This window comes from Lepidochelys kempii, chromosome 9 (genome assembly GCF_965140265.1).
Source record: "Lepidochelys kempii isolate rLepKem1 chromosome 9, rLepKem1.hap2, whole genome shotgun sequence".
Taxonomy (NCBI): Eukaryota; Metazoa; Chordata; order Testudines; family Cheloniidae; genus Lepidochelys; species Lepidochelys kempii.
In genome coordinates this window covers 24,298,883-24,316,912 of record NC_133264.1, presented here as the reverse complement: position 1 = coordinate 24,316,912, position 18,030 = coordinate 24,298,883, and the positions used below count along the sequence as shown (strand labels likewise).

Genomic DNA, 18,030 nt, shown 5'->3' with positions numbered 1-18,030 from the left:
TGGAGAATGGCCAATCACCAGGCCCTCCTTGGCCGCTACGACTATAAATGTGGCAGCAAGTTCGAGGTTTTGCTTCCCAAAGGATCCAAGAAGGAATTCTGGGCGATCCTCGAGGAGGGCATGTCTGCGGCCAGAGCAGTCCTCCAGGCGGCTTCAGACATGGTGGACTCTGCAGCTCACACCATTTGCATACAGAGGGCATCCTGGCTGCTTCTCTCTGGCCTGTCAACAGAGGCTCATCAGTCAATGCAGGACCTCCCCTTCGATGGCAAGGTCCTGTTTGCAGACCAGACAGACAGTAAGCTGCATGGGCTAAAGGACTCCCACACTACCCTGAAAACTCTAGGGCTGCACGTCCTTGGTCCAGCCCATAAGCGATTCAAACCTGGCCACTAGCTCAGGGCCAACGGGGCCAACCCCAGCAGGAGCTGCCCCACAAAAAGAGCTGGGGCTACAAACACCGCCTGAGCCACCCACCTTCACCCTGTGCTCAATTAGGCTCGACCCACAATAAGCAGCGGGGGCAAGCGAGCATTTTGAGGGTGCAACTGAGGGTGACCTACCGGACTATACCCCAGATCCATGTCTCCTGCTTTTCTCCAACTGCCTTTCTTTTTTCCTCCTGGCATGAACCACTATAACCTTGGACTGCTTGGTCCTCATTTCAGTGGTACAGGGTTATACCCTCCAGTTTCTTTCTACCCTCCACCCCGCTTCCCTGTCCCTCTTCAGGAACCCCTCTCATGAGAGTCTCCTCGCACAGGAGATGGAAGAGTTGCTGCAGTTGGGTGCGGTGGAAGAGGTTCCTCACAAATACAGGAACAAGGGTTTCTATTCCTGGTACTTTTTAATCCCAAAGGCCAAGGGGGGGGGGTCTACGGCCCATCCTGGACCTGCAAGAGCTGAACAAATACCTAAAGAAACTGAAGTTCCACATGGTCTCCCTGGCCTCCATCATCCCCTCCCTGGATCCGGGAGACTGGTATGCCACCCTTGACTTGAAGGACACATATTTCCACATAGCGATCTTTCAAGGTCTCAGACGCTTCCTATGATTTTTACCAAAGGTGGTGTCTTCCATCCTTGTTAATCAGGACATCTTCCTCTCTGTGTTTTGTCCCAAGCTGCACACCTCTGGGGAGGAAAGGAGGCTGCACGCCCTGGACATCAGATGTGCCCTGCCGTTTTACCTGGAGCGTACCAAGCCCTTTTATTGGTCGACGCAGCTCTTCATTGCGACAGCGGACATGATGAAGGGCATTCTGATGTCATAGCAGAGGATTTCCTGCATCACCTCCTGCATCCAGACATTTTACGATCTGGCACAGGTCCCACCACCGCCAATTGTGAGGGCCCACTTGACCAGAGCTCAGGCGTCCTCGATGGCCTTCCTGGCCCACTTTCCCATCCAGGACATTTGCAGAGCTGCAATGTGGTCTTTGGTTCACACGTTCACATTGCATTATGCCATCACTCAGCAAGCCAGGGACGACGCTGGGTTTGGCAGAGCTGTGTTGCAATCTACACATCCGTGAACTCCTACCCTCCTCCAAGGGTACCGCTTGGGAGTCACCTAATATGGAATGGACATGAGCAAACACTTGAAGAAAAGAGTTACCTTTTCTGCAACTGTTGTTCTTGGAGATGTTGCTCCTGTCCATTCCATAACCCGCTGTCAGAGTTTCCGGCAAGAAGGAACTGAGAGTGGGGCGAGCCAGCAGTGCCCCTTATACTGCGGCATGTGCATGCCACTCCAGAGGGCGCCAGAGCCAGTCCCCTACAGATGACCACTGAGGGAAAAACTTCCATCACCAGTGCATGTGGTGAGCATACACACCTAATATGGAATGGACAGAGCAACACATCTCGAAGAACACCAGTTATGGAAAAGGTAACTCTCTTTCCTTGCTCCAAAGAGTTTACAATCTAAGTAGACAAGATAGTCTAAAGGTGGAAGGAGGCTAAGAGAGGTTAAGTTTTGTCATTTGGCATACAATGGAAAATCTCCCAAAATTTAAATCTGAAAGATGGCTGTTCCTGCAGCCCGGATGTCCTAGTAAGAAGTAAATACAAATTGAAATTATTTAAATTCAGTCTAAGTACTGTATTTTTTTATTGATTTGAGGAATAACTAGCAGGGGAAAATTGTTATGGTTATACCGTTTAGAGCCAGCGTGTTAATTATATAATTGCATGGTTTTTTTCCACAATTACTGTAGTAATTTTTAAGGAGCTGTGTGCATAAATGCTTATTTTTTTTTCTAATCTCTGATTCTTTTCCCAGAGGTCAGTATGACCAGCAAACTATTCAACTGACTTTCTTTTTCCCCTCAGGAAGTCTTTTATACCTTTTAACTTTCAGTAAACATACACAAATTGTGACAAGTCATGGGGCAATTAGATCATTTTTATATGTACATTTTTTGTAAAAATCTAGCTTGGAAGACTTTCAGTGTGTTTCTGTAACTTTCAAAACAGCTTGTCCCACAAGACTGGCCTGAAGAGAAAATATTTGTATTTTGCCATACAGACTTTTCAAGGGATTAATCTGTGTAAAGGAAAAAGAGAAAAATATGGAAATATCTCTTTCTCAGGTATACTTCAATATTTCATTTGGAGTTGAAAATGAAAAATGCCAGTATGCTGCATGTTAAATTTCCAGTGGTGCTATACTGCATGTTTGCTCTCTGCTCTGGGGTTGCAACACTGTTCAGGTTACCCCTCCCACCCCCCAAACAGAGTGGCCAGGCCAAATTTGTGTGAGTGATGTTGAGACCTGGCACATGGGGTCAGAGCACCACTCACTCAAATTTGGCCTGGTTGGCCCCCTCGTCATCATGATGGAGGGGCAGTTGGACCAAACCCAAGTGATGCTGCAACCCCATTCACCAGGTCACAGCACCTAAAGTAGGAAGCCGAGCTCAGCCAGCCCTGCAGGGCCGGAGGCGCAGCTGTCTCTGCTGAGGTAGGTGCCCATGACATTCCCTGTCCTCCAGGCCTCCCACACAACCCTTCAACAATTCTGGTGACTCGTTTTTGAGTAACCCTGCTCCAGACCTTTTATTATTTTATATACTTGTATTATGCCCTCTCATTTGTCTCCTTTCTTGGGTAAACAATCCCACTCTTTTAAATCTTTTTTTTTATATGAGAGTTTTTCTAGGCCCATGACCATTTTTACGTCTTCTCTGAACCCCGACTTGTTCTGCAGAGTTCTTTGAGATGGGATGACCAGTACTGCACCTAATATTCAGATGAGGTCACACCATTTTATATAAGGCATTATAATATTCTCAGTGTTATTCACCATCCCATTCCTTATGCAATCTAACATCTTATTTGATTAATTGACCTTAGCTTCACATTGATACTGACTCTGTGACAGGTATCAAGGTCCCACATTGGCAAGGAGGGGTTAATGATGACGTGTGGATGGGATTTTTTTTTTCAGGAGAACAGGCCTTTAGGTGTCCGTCATGTTTCCTTCCTTTACTCCCTGCCATTCCAAAAGCCTCATGCAGTGATGAGGTAATCTTCTCTCTGGCAAAGAGGGTTGGATGTGGGTCCCTCTGGAGCTCAGTGCTGCTTCTTCATGTTTCCTACCCAAAGGGATGAGGAGGCTTCCACTGCACAGCTCACAGACTCAGCAGCTCAGAAATGTAAACTTTGGCTCCTCTGCCTGGTAATACATTACACAGCCATCAGGCTGGCAGATGAGTTTCTGTTCTGATTTTCCAGTTTTTGTTCACCAGCATGCATACTGTAATGTATTAATTTTAGAGTACTGAATGCCACTGTCCCCAGCTAGGATGTGGCAGGCCAATGCAAATAGGTCAGTTGTTCTACTGTCGCTATTCAAAAAAATCTATGCCTTTCGTTTACCAAAAGATGCTCTAGTTTTGGAGCCATTTGTCCAGTCTTAGAAGATCCTTACTTTTTCTTAGTATAGGTGGAGTTGGTAGCACCACCAATAGTTAGGGTTGTCCAGCTCCTCCCATTGTAATACCCTGTTTTTGGTTGCTTGTAACTTTGCCAAACTTGAACCTTTCTGGCTGAAATTTGCCAGTATTGCCAAAGCTGTCCATTGCTTATTAGATATTGGGACCATAGAACCTATTTTCTCTTACCAGGAATTCTCAAGTGTGTTCTCCTTGTTAGTTGTAATTATAAAAAAGAATGAAGGATTAGGGGCAATGTTAGACTTAAAGCATTTCAACTAAAATGTGAGAAGGACTTCCTTCAGGTTAGAGACGTTACTTTTCATTCTGGCTGTGACAGCCATCAGTAGATCTGGTGGACATAAATCTTCATACTCCTGCGTGGCCTTCCCAGCATCAGTTCCTCATATTCTTTGTTGTACAGAACCATTTACCTGTATAGGGTGCTGCCATTTGGACTGTGCTAAGCCCTGAAGGTATTTCCAGAGATCTTCATTATTGTCATGGCAGACCTGATACCATTCTACTCAAGGCTTTATACAAAGAGGAGTAGTAATTTCACAGATAATAATAATTCAAGAGCTCATGTTAAATGGTTTAATCATAAACCTAGAAAAAATCATCTTCATACCAGCAGATCCTTTATTCCAGGGGTGGGCAAACTTTTTGGCCTGATGGCTACATCAGGGTATGGAAATTGTATGATGGGCCATGAATGCTCATGAAATTGGGGGTAGGGGTGTGGGAGGGGGTGAGAGCTCCAGCTGGGGGTGTGGGCTCTGGGTGGGGCCGCAAATGAGGAGTTCAGGGTGCAGGAGAGAGCTCTGGGCTGGGGCAGGAGGTTGGGGTGTGTGTGTGTGGGGAGAGTGAGGGCTCTGGCTGGGGGTGCGGGCTCTGGGTTGGGGATAAGGCATTTGGGGTGCAGGAGGGGGCTCCAGGCTGGGACTGAGGGGTTCGGAGGGCAGGAGGGGGATCGGGGCTGGGACAGACTGTTGGGGCATGCGGGGAGTGAGGGCTCTGGCTGGGAGTGCAGGCTTTGGGGTGGGGCCAGGGATGAGGGGTTTGGGGTACAAGAGGGGGCTCCAGGCTGGGATCAAGGGGTTTGGAGGGTGGGAGGGGGATATGGGCTGTGGCAGGGGAATGGGGTGTGGGGCAGGGCTCAGGGGTGCAGGCTCCAGGCAGCTCTTACCGCAAGCAGCTCCCGGAAGCATGTCCCCTCTCTGGCTCCTGTGCGGAGGCGCGGCCAGGTGGCTCTGCATGCTGCCCTGTCCACAGGTGACGCCCCGGTGCTGCGGGGGTGGCGTCTGCAGACGGGGCAGTGTGCAGAGGCAGTGCACAGAACCGCCTGGTCATGCCTCTGCGTACTACATAGGAGCTGGAGGGGGGTCATGCCAGCTGCTTCCTGGGAGCCGTGCAGAGCATGCCAAACCCCTGACCCCACTCTCCGCTGGAGCGCCAGAGCAGGGCAAACCTCCAACCCTATTCCCTGGTGGGAGCTGAGGGCTGGATCAAAAGGTGTGACAGGCCAGATGTGGCCTACGGGCCGTGGTTTGCCCACCCCTGCCTTATTCACTGGGGGTTCAGAGTAGGCAAAGTCATCCTATCCAGTGAAAATATTTGTATGTTGTCCAGATCATGTCCAGAATAATGCAACACAAATTCTCAGGTTATCAATTTTTCACATTATTGGGAATAATGGTATTTTGCATGGATGTTGTTCAGTCGACAAAGTTACATATGTAACCTTTCCTGCTTTTCCTTCTACAAGTTTGGGATCATTTGAGGAGTTTCATGTCTATGGGAATAGTGTTGATGCAGGAGTCCTGTAAGGTCTTTTCTTGGGTGGTGATTAATGAGGGAGCATATAATGCAGAGTACTACTCTTCTACAGCTGTTTTGAGAGACACAGATTACTGGTGGAAGTCTGCTAGGCTCGGGAGGTAATTGAAGAAACAAGATTTTTCAGGGTCTGTGGTCCACACTAAAAAGGAAGACAAAATATTAATTTTCTGGGACTATACGCAGAACAGCTAGTTCATCTATATCTTCAAGACCACTTCTTAGGAGTCTGCCCGCTTGTAAGAATAGACAAGAGCACTACCGGAGCTTACCTCACTAAACTAGGGGATGGGCAGTTCTGCAGTCAGTCCTACAACGATAAACCACCATTCTGTTCTCCTGGGTGGAAATATAGTATTACTTAAGGCTATTCATGTCAGAGGGACATCAAATATAAATAAAAGCAGATTGGCTCATCACGAAAAGGTTGAACTAGGAAGAACAATCACTGAAAAATAGTGCCTTTCAGAGAATAGTGGCCAGATTTGGATTACCCCTACTAGATGCGTTCACCTCTGCAGAAAATCAAAAAGTAAAGACATATTACTTAGGAGCTCAGGTGGTAGGCACTTTTCTGAATGATGGAGAACATGCCTTCTCTAAGCCTTTCCTCCCAACTCTCTTTCGGTCCAGAGTCATTCAGAAAGTCAAACCTGAGAGGACATTTGTTATTGTTATGGCCCCCAACTGGCCCAGCTGGTCTTGATATTCAGTGGTAATATAAGTAACTATAGATTGGGAATGAGTTAGTATCTGTTGACCAAGGTTTCCATTTTTTTTTACCACAATATAATATAATATAACTTATTGGGAAGGCATGGCTTTTGAAAAGAAAGCCTTAAAATGGTATGGGTACTCTGAAAAAAGTATATACATGTGTGACGGGGCGAACTCACTCCACAGTGAACGGGAAAGGGTTAACTCCTCATTGTGGACTGAGGAAGCCACTCCCCCACGTCCCTACTGGGCATGCTTCTGATGCAGCACAAGTATAAAAGGGAGCAGCCCAGCTCTGGGCTGAGCACCAGGGAGGAAGGATGCTCCTTGCCAGCTCCATCCTGGGAGCAGCTGGAACCTCTGACTGTGGAAGCCAGAGCCACGGAGACATCTGGAGAAGGACCAGTCACCAGGAACCGCACATGCCGAAAAGCCTGGAGACCCTGATGACACCTCAACTACAGCTCCAAAAGATATGGTAGGAAGTGGCCCAGGGAGGACTAAGTATAGTCCTGTGGGAAGTCAGCATGTTTTGGTTGGAGCCCTGCTGACTTGGTGGCGGAACATTCTGGCACTGTTAAGGCACTGGGCCGGGAACCCAGTGGAGCAGGGTGGACCCTGGGTCCTCCTATCTCAGATGCTGACCCCCCCCCCCCCCAGGTGGCAGCCCATCAACTCTTGCAATAGGTCTTACCACCCTGCAACTCAGGGCAACTCTAGCAACTCTGGCTGCTAGGCCGTGCTGCCCTGTGAATCAGGGTAAACCACATTGACTATGGCTGCTAGGACTTGCTGTCCTGCACATCAGGATAAACCCCCTTGACTCTGGCCGCTAAGCCTTGATGCCATGCGAATCAGGGTAAACCCCATTGATTCTGGTCATTAGGCCTCACTGTCCTGCATACCAGGGTAACTCTATTGACTCCAGCCACTAGGCCTTGCTTCCCTGTGAATCAGGTTACCCTATCGATTTTAGTCTTTAGATCTCACCACCCTGAGGCAAAGGACAGCTTGAGGGATGGGGTGAACTCACTCTGTACTGGATGGGGACACCCACCCCGTCACAGCATGCTAATATCATCCTGAAAATTTTCCACTACAAGAGTTCATAGATCATAGAGAGAACATCACTGCCAACTATGTTTTCATCAGAGACATAAGTTAATGAGTGAGAATAAAGTTTCTCTCTACCTACTTCACAGGGGTGATTAGGGGATTAACTAGTTAATGGTTGGAAAGCGATTTGAAAATGTAAAGTGCTACATAAGTGCTAAATAAAATTACTCCTTTATTTAAGAAGTCTTGTAAAGTGTACTATTATATTTTCTCTCCTCTTCACTCTTTCTTTACTTAAATGTGTTATTGAGAAGAGGGATTTCTAACAAAGTTAACGTAATGGGTTCACTTAAAGTTAACTCAGCAATTAGGATGATTGTGTGGAATCTCCAACATCTCAGCAATACCATGCCAGTAGCTAACGGGTCACCATGACCGCCTCTAGTTTAGTTGACTATTATACTGTTTGACATAGAATTAGGTTATGTTATTTTGCCCATGTCAGGTTTTTTTTAAAGTGCTTATAACTGAAAAGTGAAATAACAGATATCCTTTGTGGAAAACATAAGTGCAACAGATTATACAGAATTCCATCTTAATGTTAGTATTACATTTTTGCAAAATGTAAATAAGCAGATATAATGTCATCTGAGCAATGCTGTGTGACACATATTTTTTAAAAAATCAGTAACAAAATTTAGCAAAGGAATTGCATAATATAGCCTTTCCTAAGGGCAAATGAAATGTTTAGTGTTGCTGTCTGGTAGAATTTGAAAATGTAGAAAGGTGAGAGATGTAGAAAGATTTTTAGGTTGGGTATTCTCCCAAGCCCCCTTTGGCCTCCTAAACTGCTCATTAACAATAACAAATATAGTGTCTGATCCTACAGTGACCTTCATGCAGGTGAAGGGATCTGTTTATGTGGTGCTTATTGCTAGATTGGGGCCATAGTGCTATCAGGTTTATGTTACATGATAAGTACATGTTCTTTTTATAAAAATAAAGTTTCTTGTTTCAAAGTAAACATAAAACTATAAAATTAATTTTACATTGTTTTAAAGGAAGTTTACTATGATTCAAAAGATAACCATAAAGTATGAACTGAATCTCAGGTACATCAGTGGAAATCAGGAGTAACTCCATTGAAGTCAATGGATTTACACTTGCAGGAAACTGTTGTAAATGAGATCAGAGTGAAGCCCATGGTGTCCTTGTTTTGTTTTGTTTTTTATTTTCATCAACTATTTTGAGTGTATTGTCACACATTTTGCTTTAGTACTTAAATATTCTCAGTATTCAAAAAATGAGCAGAAAACTGGCAGTTTATGTAATTATTATTCCTACCAGTCTTTTTTAAACAGAATTTTAATTTCCATAACCAGGATTTTGAAACACATTTTTGCTATATTTCTTGTTTCTCAGTCAACGAACAATTGTAAAACCATTGTGGGCATTTCATATTACAGCAGTCACTCAGTAGCAGCTAATGCAATGAAGGCAGCAAATGAGTTTCTGCTAGAATCCTTTGTTTTCCCTAGCTCACAAGAGTTTCTGAAGAATTATCCTTTTGGCCTGAAATTTACCATTGTTCTCTCAGCCAAAAGATTGAGTCGTTGGTTGATTTGTTTTAAATTTCATCCAATTTTGTCCAGTGTTTTTGGAGTTAGTAGTTCAGTAAAATATACCAGGCCACACTATTGCCCCAGAGCATATTAATTAGAGGGGAAAGAGACAGCAGAGCTAAAATTTCAGGATAGAATAGAATCTAGTGGCTAATTTTCTTCGAGATGAGAAGGACTTGAAAAAAATTATGATGACTTGTGGTGGAGACCCCATGCATATTCCCATGGCCAGAATCAGCAAAGGAGCTACAGTACCACATTGTCCTGTGAGATGGGGCTCATGTCCTTACTCTCATTTCTGCTACCAGCCAATATGTGTGACAGTGGGCAACTTCTTTGCTGCACCTGACCACATTTATAGAGTGTCTCTCTTTCACAAGGGTGCTGATATTTTTTTCAAGTCCATCCTCCCATTCTGCCCTGGCACTGCGGCCCTGCAACCCATTTGCTCCCTTCTCCCCCCACCCCCCCACTGCGGCCCCAAGACTGGAGAATCTCTGTGACGTGCCCTCCATAAGGCTTTATGGAAATATGCTTATGAATGTATATATATGACATAACTGGAATATGTTTTATGCTACATATGCCCAATCAAGAAGCCCTTAAGCCAACAATGAACTTGGAGACGCCAGTCCACATCTAGGAATGTGGGTTGGCTGGTAAGGAACTCAGTCATGCATGAACATGTGACTTGTCTAGGTGACTCCAAAACTCCATTTTGTAGCTGGACTTTGCGTAGGAGAGAGGAGCGGGTCTCCACCCGCAAGAGAAAGTCTATTTAAACCCCTGGGCGACTCCTCCATTTTGTCTTCAGCTGGCTAAAGAGAGAGCCTCTCCACCCCCAAGGATACCTGAAAGAAACTGGAACAAAGGACAGTAACTACAGGGAGTGTGAGTGATTGCTGGACCCAGAGTAGAAGGAGTCTAGTCTGTAAAAGACAGCTTACTGGAACTGGTGAGGTTTTTATCTGTATTCAGTTTTATTACTGTACTAGACTTAGACTTGCATGTTTTATTTTATTTTGCTTAGTAATTTGCTTTGTTCTGTCTGTTTCTACCTGGAACCACTTAAATCCTACTTTCTGTATTTAATAAAATCACTTTTTACTTATTAATTAACCCAGAGTATGTATTAATACCTGGGGGCGGTGGGGGGGGGGCGCAAACAGCTGTGCATATCTCTCTATCAGTGTTATAGAGGGTGAACAATTTATGAGTTTACCCTGTATAAGCTTTATATAGGGTAAAAAGGAGCTATTTAGGGTTTGGACCCCATTGGGAGTTGGGCATCTGAGTGTCAAGGACAGACACACTTCTTAAGTTGCTTTCAATCAAGCCTGCAGCTTTGGGGCACGTGAATCAGACCCTGGATCTGTGTTGGAGCAGACTGGCATGTCTGGCTCAGCAAGACAGGGTGCTGGAGTCTTAAGCTGTCAGGGAAAGCAGGGGCAGAAGTAGTCTTGGCACATCAGGTGGCAGCTCCCAGTGGGTTTCTGTGATCCAACCCATCACAGTGAAACCAACCCGTCACACTCTGTCCCCCCGGACATGGCCCTGGGGCCTCAACAGGGAGTGAGAGCTCCTCCAGCCCTGAGGCCGTGGCAGGGAGCGAGAGCTCCTCCAGTCCTGGGGTCGCAGCTGAGGTCTGGGTCCTGGGCTTCCTTCGCTGACCTGGGCTTCTGCAGGGGAGACCAGGGTCAGAGCACTGGGGCTTCCCCTGCCCACCCTGCCTCACTTGTTGCTTCTGCCAGGGACTGGGATCAGGGCTCTGGGATTTCCCCTGCCTGCCCCGTCCCGCCCCACCTGGTGCTTCTACTGGAGTCGCAGTGCTGGGGCTTCTGCTGCCCTGCCCTGCCCTGGCTGACACTTCTGCCGGGGCCCTGAGTCAGGAAGCTTGGGCTTCCCCTGCCCACCCTGCAGCTTCTGCCAGGGTTCTGGGCTTCTGCTGCCCTGTGGCAGATTTCTGCTGGGCCCCCCCAATTAGTTGGGGCCCCTGGGCACAGGCCCCCTTGGCCTTGGATAGTCCATCATTGGTGTATGTATTTATGAATGCTCCTAACCAGTGTTCTTAGTGCTGTAGAATCATTATAAAAACATCTTGAAAAAAACAGAGTTAAAAAAAAAAAGGCTAAAAGAGCTCTCAAGCTACTGGTATTAAATAAGCTTAATACCCTTTCTTTCCCTCCATTCCAAAACTGTTTTCTGCATCCTGACTTCCTAGCATGAGAGAATAGATCAGGGGTTCTCAAACTGGGGGTTGGGACTCCTCAGGGTGTCGTGAGGTTATTACACGGCGCTGTCAGCCTCCACCCCAAACCCCGCTTCGGATCCAGCATTTATAATGGTGTTAAATATATTCAAAAGTGTTTTTAATTTATAAGGGGGGTCACACTCAGAGGCTTGCTGTGTGAAAGGGGTCACCAGTACAAAAGTTTGAGAACTACTGGAATAGATCATAACAGCTATGCAGATTCACAATTCCCAGAAACCTTCCAGAATCACAGAAATCTTTAAATGACTAATTGCCAAAAATCAAATGACTATGAAATGCTATCCTATTAGCAGCTGTCCCCATATGAAGAGAGGCTCAGAGCTCTTTCTTTTGCCTAGCTCATCTAAAATAATTTGATCCTTACTTAATCTCTATGGAGAAAGCAGTCACATCAGAGTAGAACTTGCTGTGGTAAATTTTGGATTGTTGCCATGTGTTCCGCCTTACATCTGCTTGGTGTTTAAAGCCAACATTTCCTTTTTTTTTTTATTCTGTAGGCATTCAAGGCCATTTACTTCATAATTCAATGTCATTCTGAATGACAGGAAATTAAAGCTGAGTAGTGTAGTTTTGGAGGTCTGTACAGAACAATACATTGTTGAGGAATGCCCACTTGGAGAAATTGAAGTAACTGTATAGTGCAGGTGGTCTAATCTAGCCTTGATTTACTTGGCCGCAAATTCCTATCCTTAGAAAAGTCAGGGATACTGAGCATTGGAAAACAAAGGTCATGGCGTTAGTCATTACCTACTGTACAGTTTTGTAAAACAGATAACATAATGTGGGTAACCCAGCCATGTTTTGTCATGGCAATTTTAAAAACAGCCGTGAGGAAGTTATGACAGAAAGGCCAGCTGTCACATAAACATAGTTTTAAAATAAACAAATGTCACAGTCATTGATTTGTATCCCAAACCACCAGGACTCTTCCAATTTGTGAGTCATGTGCTAAGATAACTAGATCAGTTCTGAACATAATTTTTGCCATGTTGGAATACATCTTTGTTAAATTAACCACATTTTAGCAAAATTATCCTGCTACAACTTCAAATTTAAAAGTAAATTTGCCTCCTTTTATCTTTGGGAATTAAAGCTTTTCTGTTGCGGCAGTGTTGTCCTTAAGGGTATGTCTTTACTGCAGGGTTAGCCTGGGTGATTGGCACCTGGGTTGGCCTAGATGAGGTGTGAGCAGTCCCACTGCAAAGCCCTGTCCAAGTTATTGTATCCTCATTGGTGCTGCACTCCCCTCTGTGTATCGTGAAGCCTTTTGGGGACACATCCCACGGTTCTGTGTCCACAGCAGAGAATGGGAAGAAAGGCTATCAGCTGCCATTGCATGCTAACAAAAGTTGACAGATTGAACTCCTTAGGGGATCTGTGAAGTTCAGATTTTCCATCCATGACTTGTAGTGATCATTTGTCTATATACATTGAATCATATTTATTAAAAAGAAGTTAACATTTCTGAAGATCTCCTTACCGTCTCTTAATCATTTTTATTATTGTGAGCTTTGGTTTATAAGGATCAGAATAGAAATTGTTTCAATTTCAAAAGATTTACTGTCTTAGGAAGGGTTAAAGCATTGTCAAAATTAATTAAGCAACATACATCAAGTATTATATCAGAGGTATATATGCACAGTGGCAATGGAATTTTATATGGTGTGAATTTTTATTACTGTCCGTTTCTAATTCAGTGGCAGGCAGGCACATATTGTGAAGATGTTTCTACAGTTAATTATTTTCTACCTTGATTATATTGAGCCTGATCCAGCTCCAAATTAAGTCAATGGGAAGACTTCATCCTGAAGAAGCTTTTTATTATTTCTGATGGTTTGAGATCTCTCTCTAATACTTTGTATTATTCCTTAAGATGTGCTAACAAAGCTAGTATTAAATGTTGCTGCTCTGAGCTTTCAATAGCTACAGTTAGTATTGGAAAGCCAACTTCATAAAAATGAGTAGATATTTCAGTCAATAACGGCATGCTGTTAGCCAGACAAAAAAAGGGGGTCATATTCTCCTATCAGAAAATGATCCTGGGAGGATTTACTCTCTAAGGAATATTCAGGGTTACCTTTTAATACCACATTATTTAAAAAAAACTAGGATTTTAAAACTCGACTGAGCAAACCACTGAATGTGTGGGTTGATCACAGAATGAATATGAGTCAGTGTGATATGTGGCTATGAAAAAGGCAAATGCCTAGGATTTATTAGGTGAGGCATTTCTACTAGAAATTGAGAAATATTTATGCCATTGTACAACGCATTGAGAAGACCTCATTTGGAATACTGTGTACAGTTATGGTCACCCATGTTCAGTAAAGATGAATTTAAACTGGAACAGGTGCAGAGAAGAACTACTAGAATGATCAGGGGAATGGAGGGCCTATCTTATGAACTGGAAGAGGTTGGCTTGTTTAGTCTAGCAAAAAAAGGGGATATGATTGCTGTCTATTAATATATAAAGGTTAAATACAAGGGAGGGTGAAAAGCTATTTAAGCTAGAGGACAAGAGCAAATGGATAGAAACTGGTGGTGAGCAAATTCAGGCTGGAAATTAGAGGAAGGTTTCTAACCATCAGAGGGGTGAGGTTCTGGAAAGCCACTCAATAAGAGTCGTGGGGGCAAATAATTAGTTTTAAGAAAGAGCTGGACAAATTTATGAGTGAAATCATATGATGGGATTGCTTGTGGTGATAGGAGGTGGGGCTCAGTGTTGTTTGTGCCTAAAAGCTCATGCTTCAGGTTTCAGCTGGCCACCAGCTGGGGGTCAGGAAGAGGTTTCATTTCCCTCCCCCCACCCCCCGTATTCTGCTTTGGTTTCTTTGTTTATCTCCTTCCTCAGCAGTGTCAGGGATGACCATGGCCAGAGATGGAACATTGGGGCCGGTGGGTCATGGCTCTGAGGTGCCACTGAGCATTCTTCCTCTCAAGTGCCTTTTGGCTGGTTCTTGCTCACATGCTCAGGGGCTAACTGATCCCCATATGTGGGGTCAGGAAGGAATTTTCCACCAGGTCAGATTGGTACTGACCTTAGGAGTTTTTCACCTTCCTTTGCAGCATGTGGGAATGAGTCACTTGCCAGGATAATCTGGATATATCTCAATCATTTTCCTGCCTATGGGCCTTGGGCACTGCTGCATCTTGGCCCCTCCCATTCTCTGCCTGTGGCACGTAGTAGTCTAGTTTCCTGTGGACTGTAATACTTTGGTCTGATTTTGGTTGTTGGGTTTAGTGTGGTGGTGGAGGTGGGAAGGCAGCCTGTGATACACAGGAGGTCAGATTAGATAATGTGGTCCCTTGCCTTAAAATCGATGACAACAAAATGTACTGCAAGGAACCAGACCTGCACTAATGGGATGGACTAGGTGAGGTAACAGGTGTCTTCCATCACTTAATTTTGTGAGGTTTTTTGTATAAAGAAGTTATATGAAACAAGTAAGATGTAGCAGCATCTGTACTGCCACTGCACTTTAGTTAAGGTATTTCTAAAGTGGAAGAAGCTAGAATTAACCTTATGGCTCAGAGGGAACATGCTGGACTATCTGTTGGGAAAAGGGAAAAGTCTGATTTCTTAGTGAGCTACTGAAGCTGATCAGTGTTGTAGCTTTGGGGATAACATTTAGCTGAGAGAAAATGTGAAATAAAAACAAATGTGGATAATCTCTGATACTTCTAGTTGTAAAGTGCATTTCATACTTATCCTTCTGATTTCTGGGCCAAATTCTGCTCTCAGTTGCATATGTAACCAAGAGCAGAATTTGGATCAGTACATCTACAGTTTAAAGCCTTTTTGCATTAACCTCAGTTGAATTGAATATATTGCCCTGTGAAATAAAAAAAAATCTATTAATGTAAAGTCAATTTCTTGATATTTTGGATTCAGTTTGTTAATTCATTCAGTCTGTGCTAGAACAGGAATAAAAATAAGTCTTTCTGAATTTGAGTACATGGCAATGCTGCACAAATCTAACTGTTCCAATAAATCTACTTTGTTTTTCATAGGAAAACCCAAGCATATATAATTTTCTATTGTTTATCAGCAATGAGAAATCAACAAAAATAAGTCATAAAATGATGTTCTTTCTTCAGGAAGGTAGATACTTTGCATTATTCATTACAGCTGATTATTGGAAGCTTAATTTATAATTAAAGTTTATAATTAAAAACTATCAATTTACTTATCACAGAAAGTTTTGATAAGTCAATTAATTTTACTGGGTTACCTGGTTGTTGGTTTTTTGTTTGTTTGTTTGTTTGTTTTTGTTTTGCTATAAAGAGCGGCTACATAAGTGAGAGGCAAATATAAAACACCACATTATAAGAGAAAATGATGGGCATACAAATACAGAAATGAAAACAGATATATTTTGTTGTTTCAGATTTAACAAATCAAGTAGAGACAATTGGACTCAAGTTTCAGAAAGCAACAGCTGAAATAGGCCACTACAAAAAACTACTCATGTAAGATATTTTATTTTATTTATTTAAGGCCTAGTTTTGCTGCCACTTTGTACTCAAAACTGCTCTTCACCCTGTGATTAACTTTAAGCATGTGACTAGTCGGAAGCCAGTAGGTCTTTTCAAAGCATTCAGTCTCATCTCCATTTTGGTCCAGATGCAAAATTATTTGCTAATATGAACCTGTACTCAGTCCAGATGTATCCTCTGTAATGGTATTCTGGAAAAGGATTAAGCACTGACCACTTGCCCTTCTATGATCTAAATGGGATGATATAGATTTTTTTCTTGAATACATTTCTTATTTTTATGAAACAAATATTTGCGCTCAAGACAATAATTTCACAAGAATAATTTGCTATCTTTCATTAACCTGTGCAATGTATGTTCTCAGTGTAGTCTAGGCCTAATCAAAGATCAAGTCAAATATAAAGAATTTACTGTAGCAAAAATGAAAAGAACGAGCTTGCAGTATTGATAGATGTTTTAAGTAAGCCCAGAATCAAAAGGATCAAGAAGAGTAACAATTAAGTAGGTGTAAGAGCTGGAAATTTTTAAGGCTTCTTGTTGTTATGGTATTATTTCACCAATTAATAACCATGGTTAAATCTGTTATTTATATTTTAAAAGGAATATGTCATTTTGCTAAATTATACCCATATTACATTCAGATTTTTAAAAGTACATTTGGAAGGGTTTTTCAGTGTATCGTTAACTACATTTAATAAATGTGTTTTTCATACTGAGAGCTTGCATTACCATTAAAATACTTTATTGCTAAGCTTTCTAAATATTTGTAACTTGTTATGATCAGAATCTCTGAATGTGGAACTGAAAACTAACTACGTATCATAAAGGAAACCTTGTTTAAATTTCAGGAAAGTCCATAAAAAGATTGTTGATAGATGGTCTTAAGATTGACAATACTACTAGTTATCTCTGACTTTAAAATGTGAGATGGTAATAGTTATTTTTATTAGTGTAATATAATAATTTATTCCACTTCTGGATTTTTTTCTATAGAACAAAACATTTTCCATGGTTTGTAAGAAGTGTAAATATATGTGCACGCAATGGAAATTTTAAAGTTAAAAAACAAAACATAATCCAAAATACATTTTGCCCCAGTCCTGCCCCTTGTTAAAGTCAATGGCAAAACTCCCACTAACTTAATTTGAGAGCGTGGATCTGTCTCTACACTCAGACTTCTGCTGACATAGCTATGTCAGTTAGGGGTGCCAAGAGATGTTATCCCTGGCCACAGTGTAGATGCAGCTGTCCTGCAAAACTGCACTTTTATTAGTATAGATTGTTTCACTTGGAGGGGTGTTTTTATTATACTGATACAAAGTGAAGCTATACACTTTTTTTCAGCCACCTGTCCATGCTGCTGTGTTTTTATTTCAGAGTATTTAGCCATACTATTAACTATATTTGTACTCTGTTCAATCTTAACTGGAAAAATACAGTTAACTTGTTAATGTCATATAATGTAGCTGGATTGGTGTATCTTTTTGCTTTTACTAGAACAGATCAGGGCTATGTTGTCCATCACATATCCTTGTACCTTGTCTCAGTTTTTTCAGAATTATTGGAGCTAATGTATTTAAGGAGTAGAATACCTGAGACATCCTTTCGAAGCAAATAATTACATAAAATGTTGTACTGAAGATGGGGAAGAAACATGGTGCAGAATGGTCTATGTTTCATTGTCTAATATAAAGGCCAATGTAAAGACCTAGCAATCTTGTCCACCTTTAGCAAAGATTCTGTCTGTCCTCCACACAGGTCTTTAAGATAAGTCTATTAAACTTCCAACGTTCCTTTTTCATGGTATGGGAAAAAGAAAATTAAATTAATCTCAGCCTCCATGTGTGTTTCTAGCAATAATGACATATTTTAAAATTCTTATAATGCAACCACTTATTTGATAGAATACTATTCTCATCCTCAATAAACTAACAAAAGTCACTTGTCTGTTATCTGTCTCTCAACATTCAAAAGAGGTTGCCTACAAACGTATTTTACCTTCTTGGAGCTTTGACTCGGAGATTCAAAAATTACAAATCTCCTTTTACACCTGGAGTAGAGAGATCTTTTTTTAAAAAAGATGAACATA

General features: G+C 42.7%; 1 protein-coding gene across 4 annotated transcripts in view; it reads left to right on the top strand.

Annotated features, from left to right (window-relative positions):
* Positions 1-18,030, top strand: part of LEKR1 (leucine, glutamate and lysine rich 1) — a 185,287-nt gene that overhangs the window by 121,295 nt on the left and 45,962 nt on the right. For all 4 annotated transcript variants that reach the window (XM_073359605.1, XM_073359602.1, XM_073359604.1 and 1 more), the window contains one exon: positions 15,833-15,914. In XM_073359605.1, the coding sequence (XP_073215706.1) occupies positions 15,833-15,914 (82 nt within the window). The remainder of the gene's footprint in view (positions 1-15,832; positions 15,915-18,030) is intronic.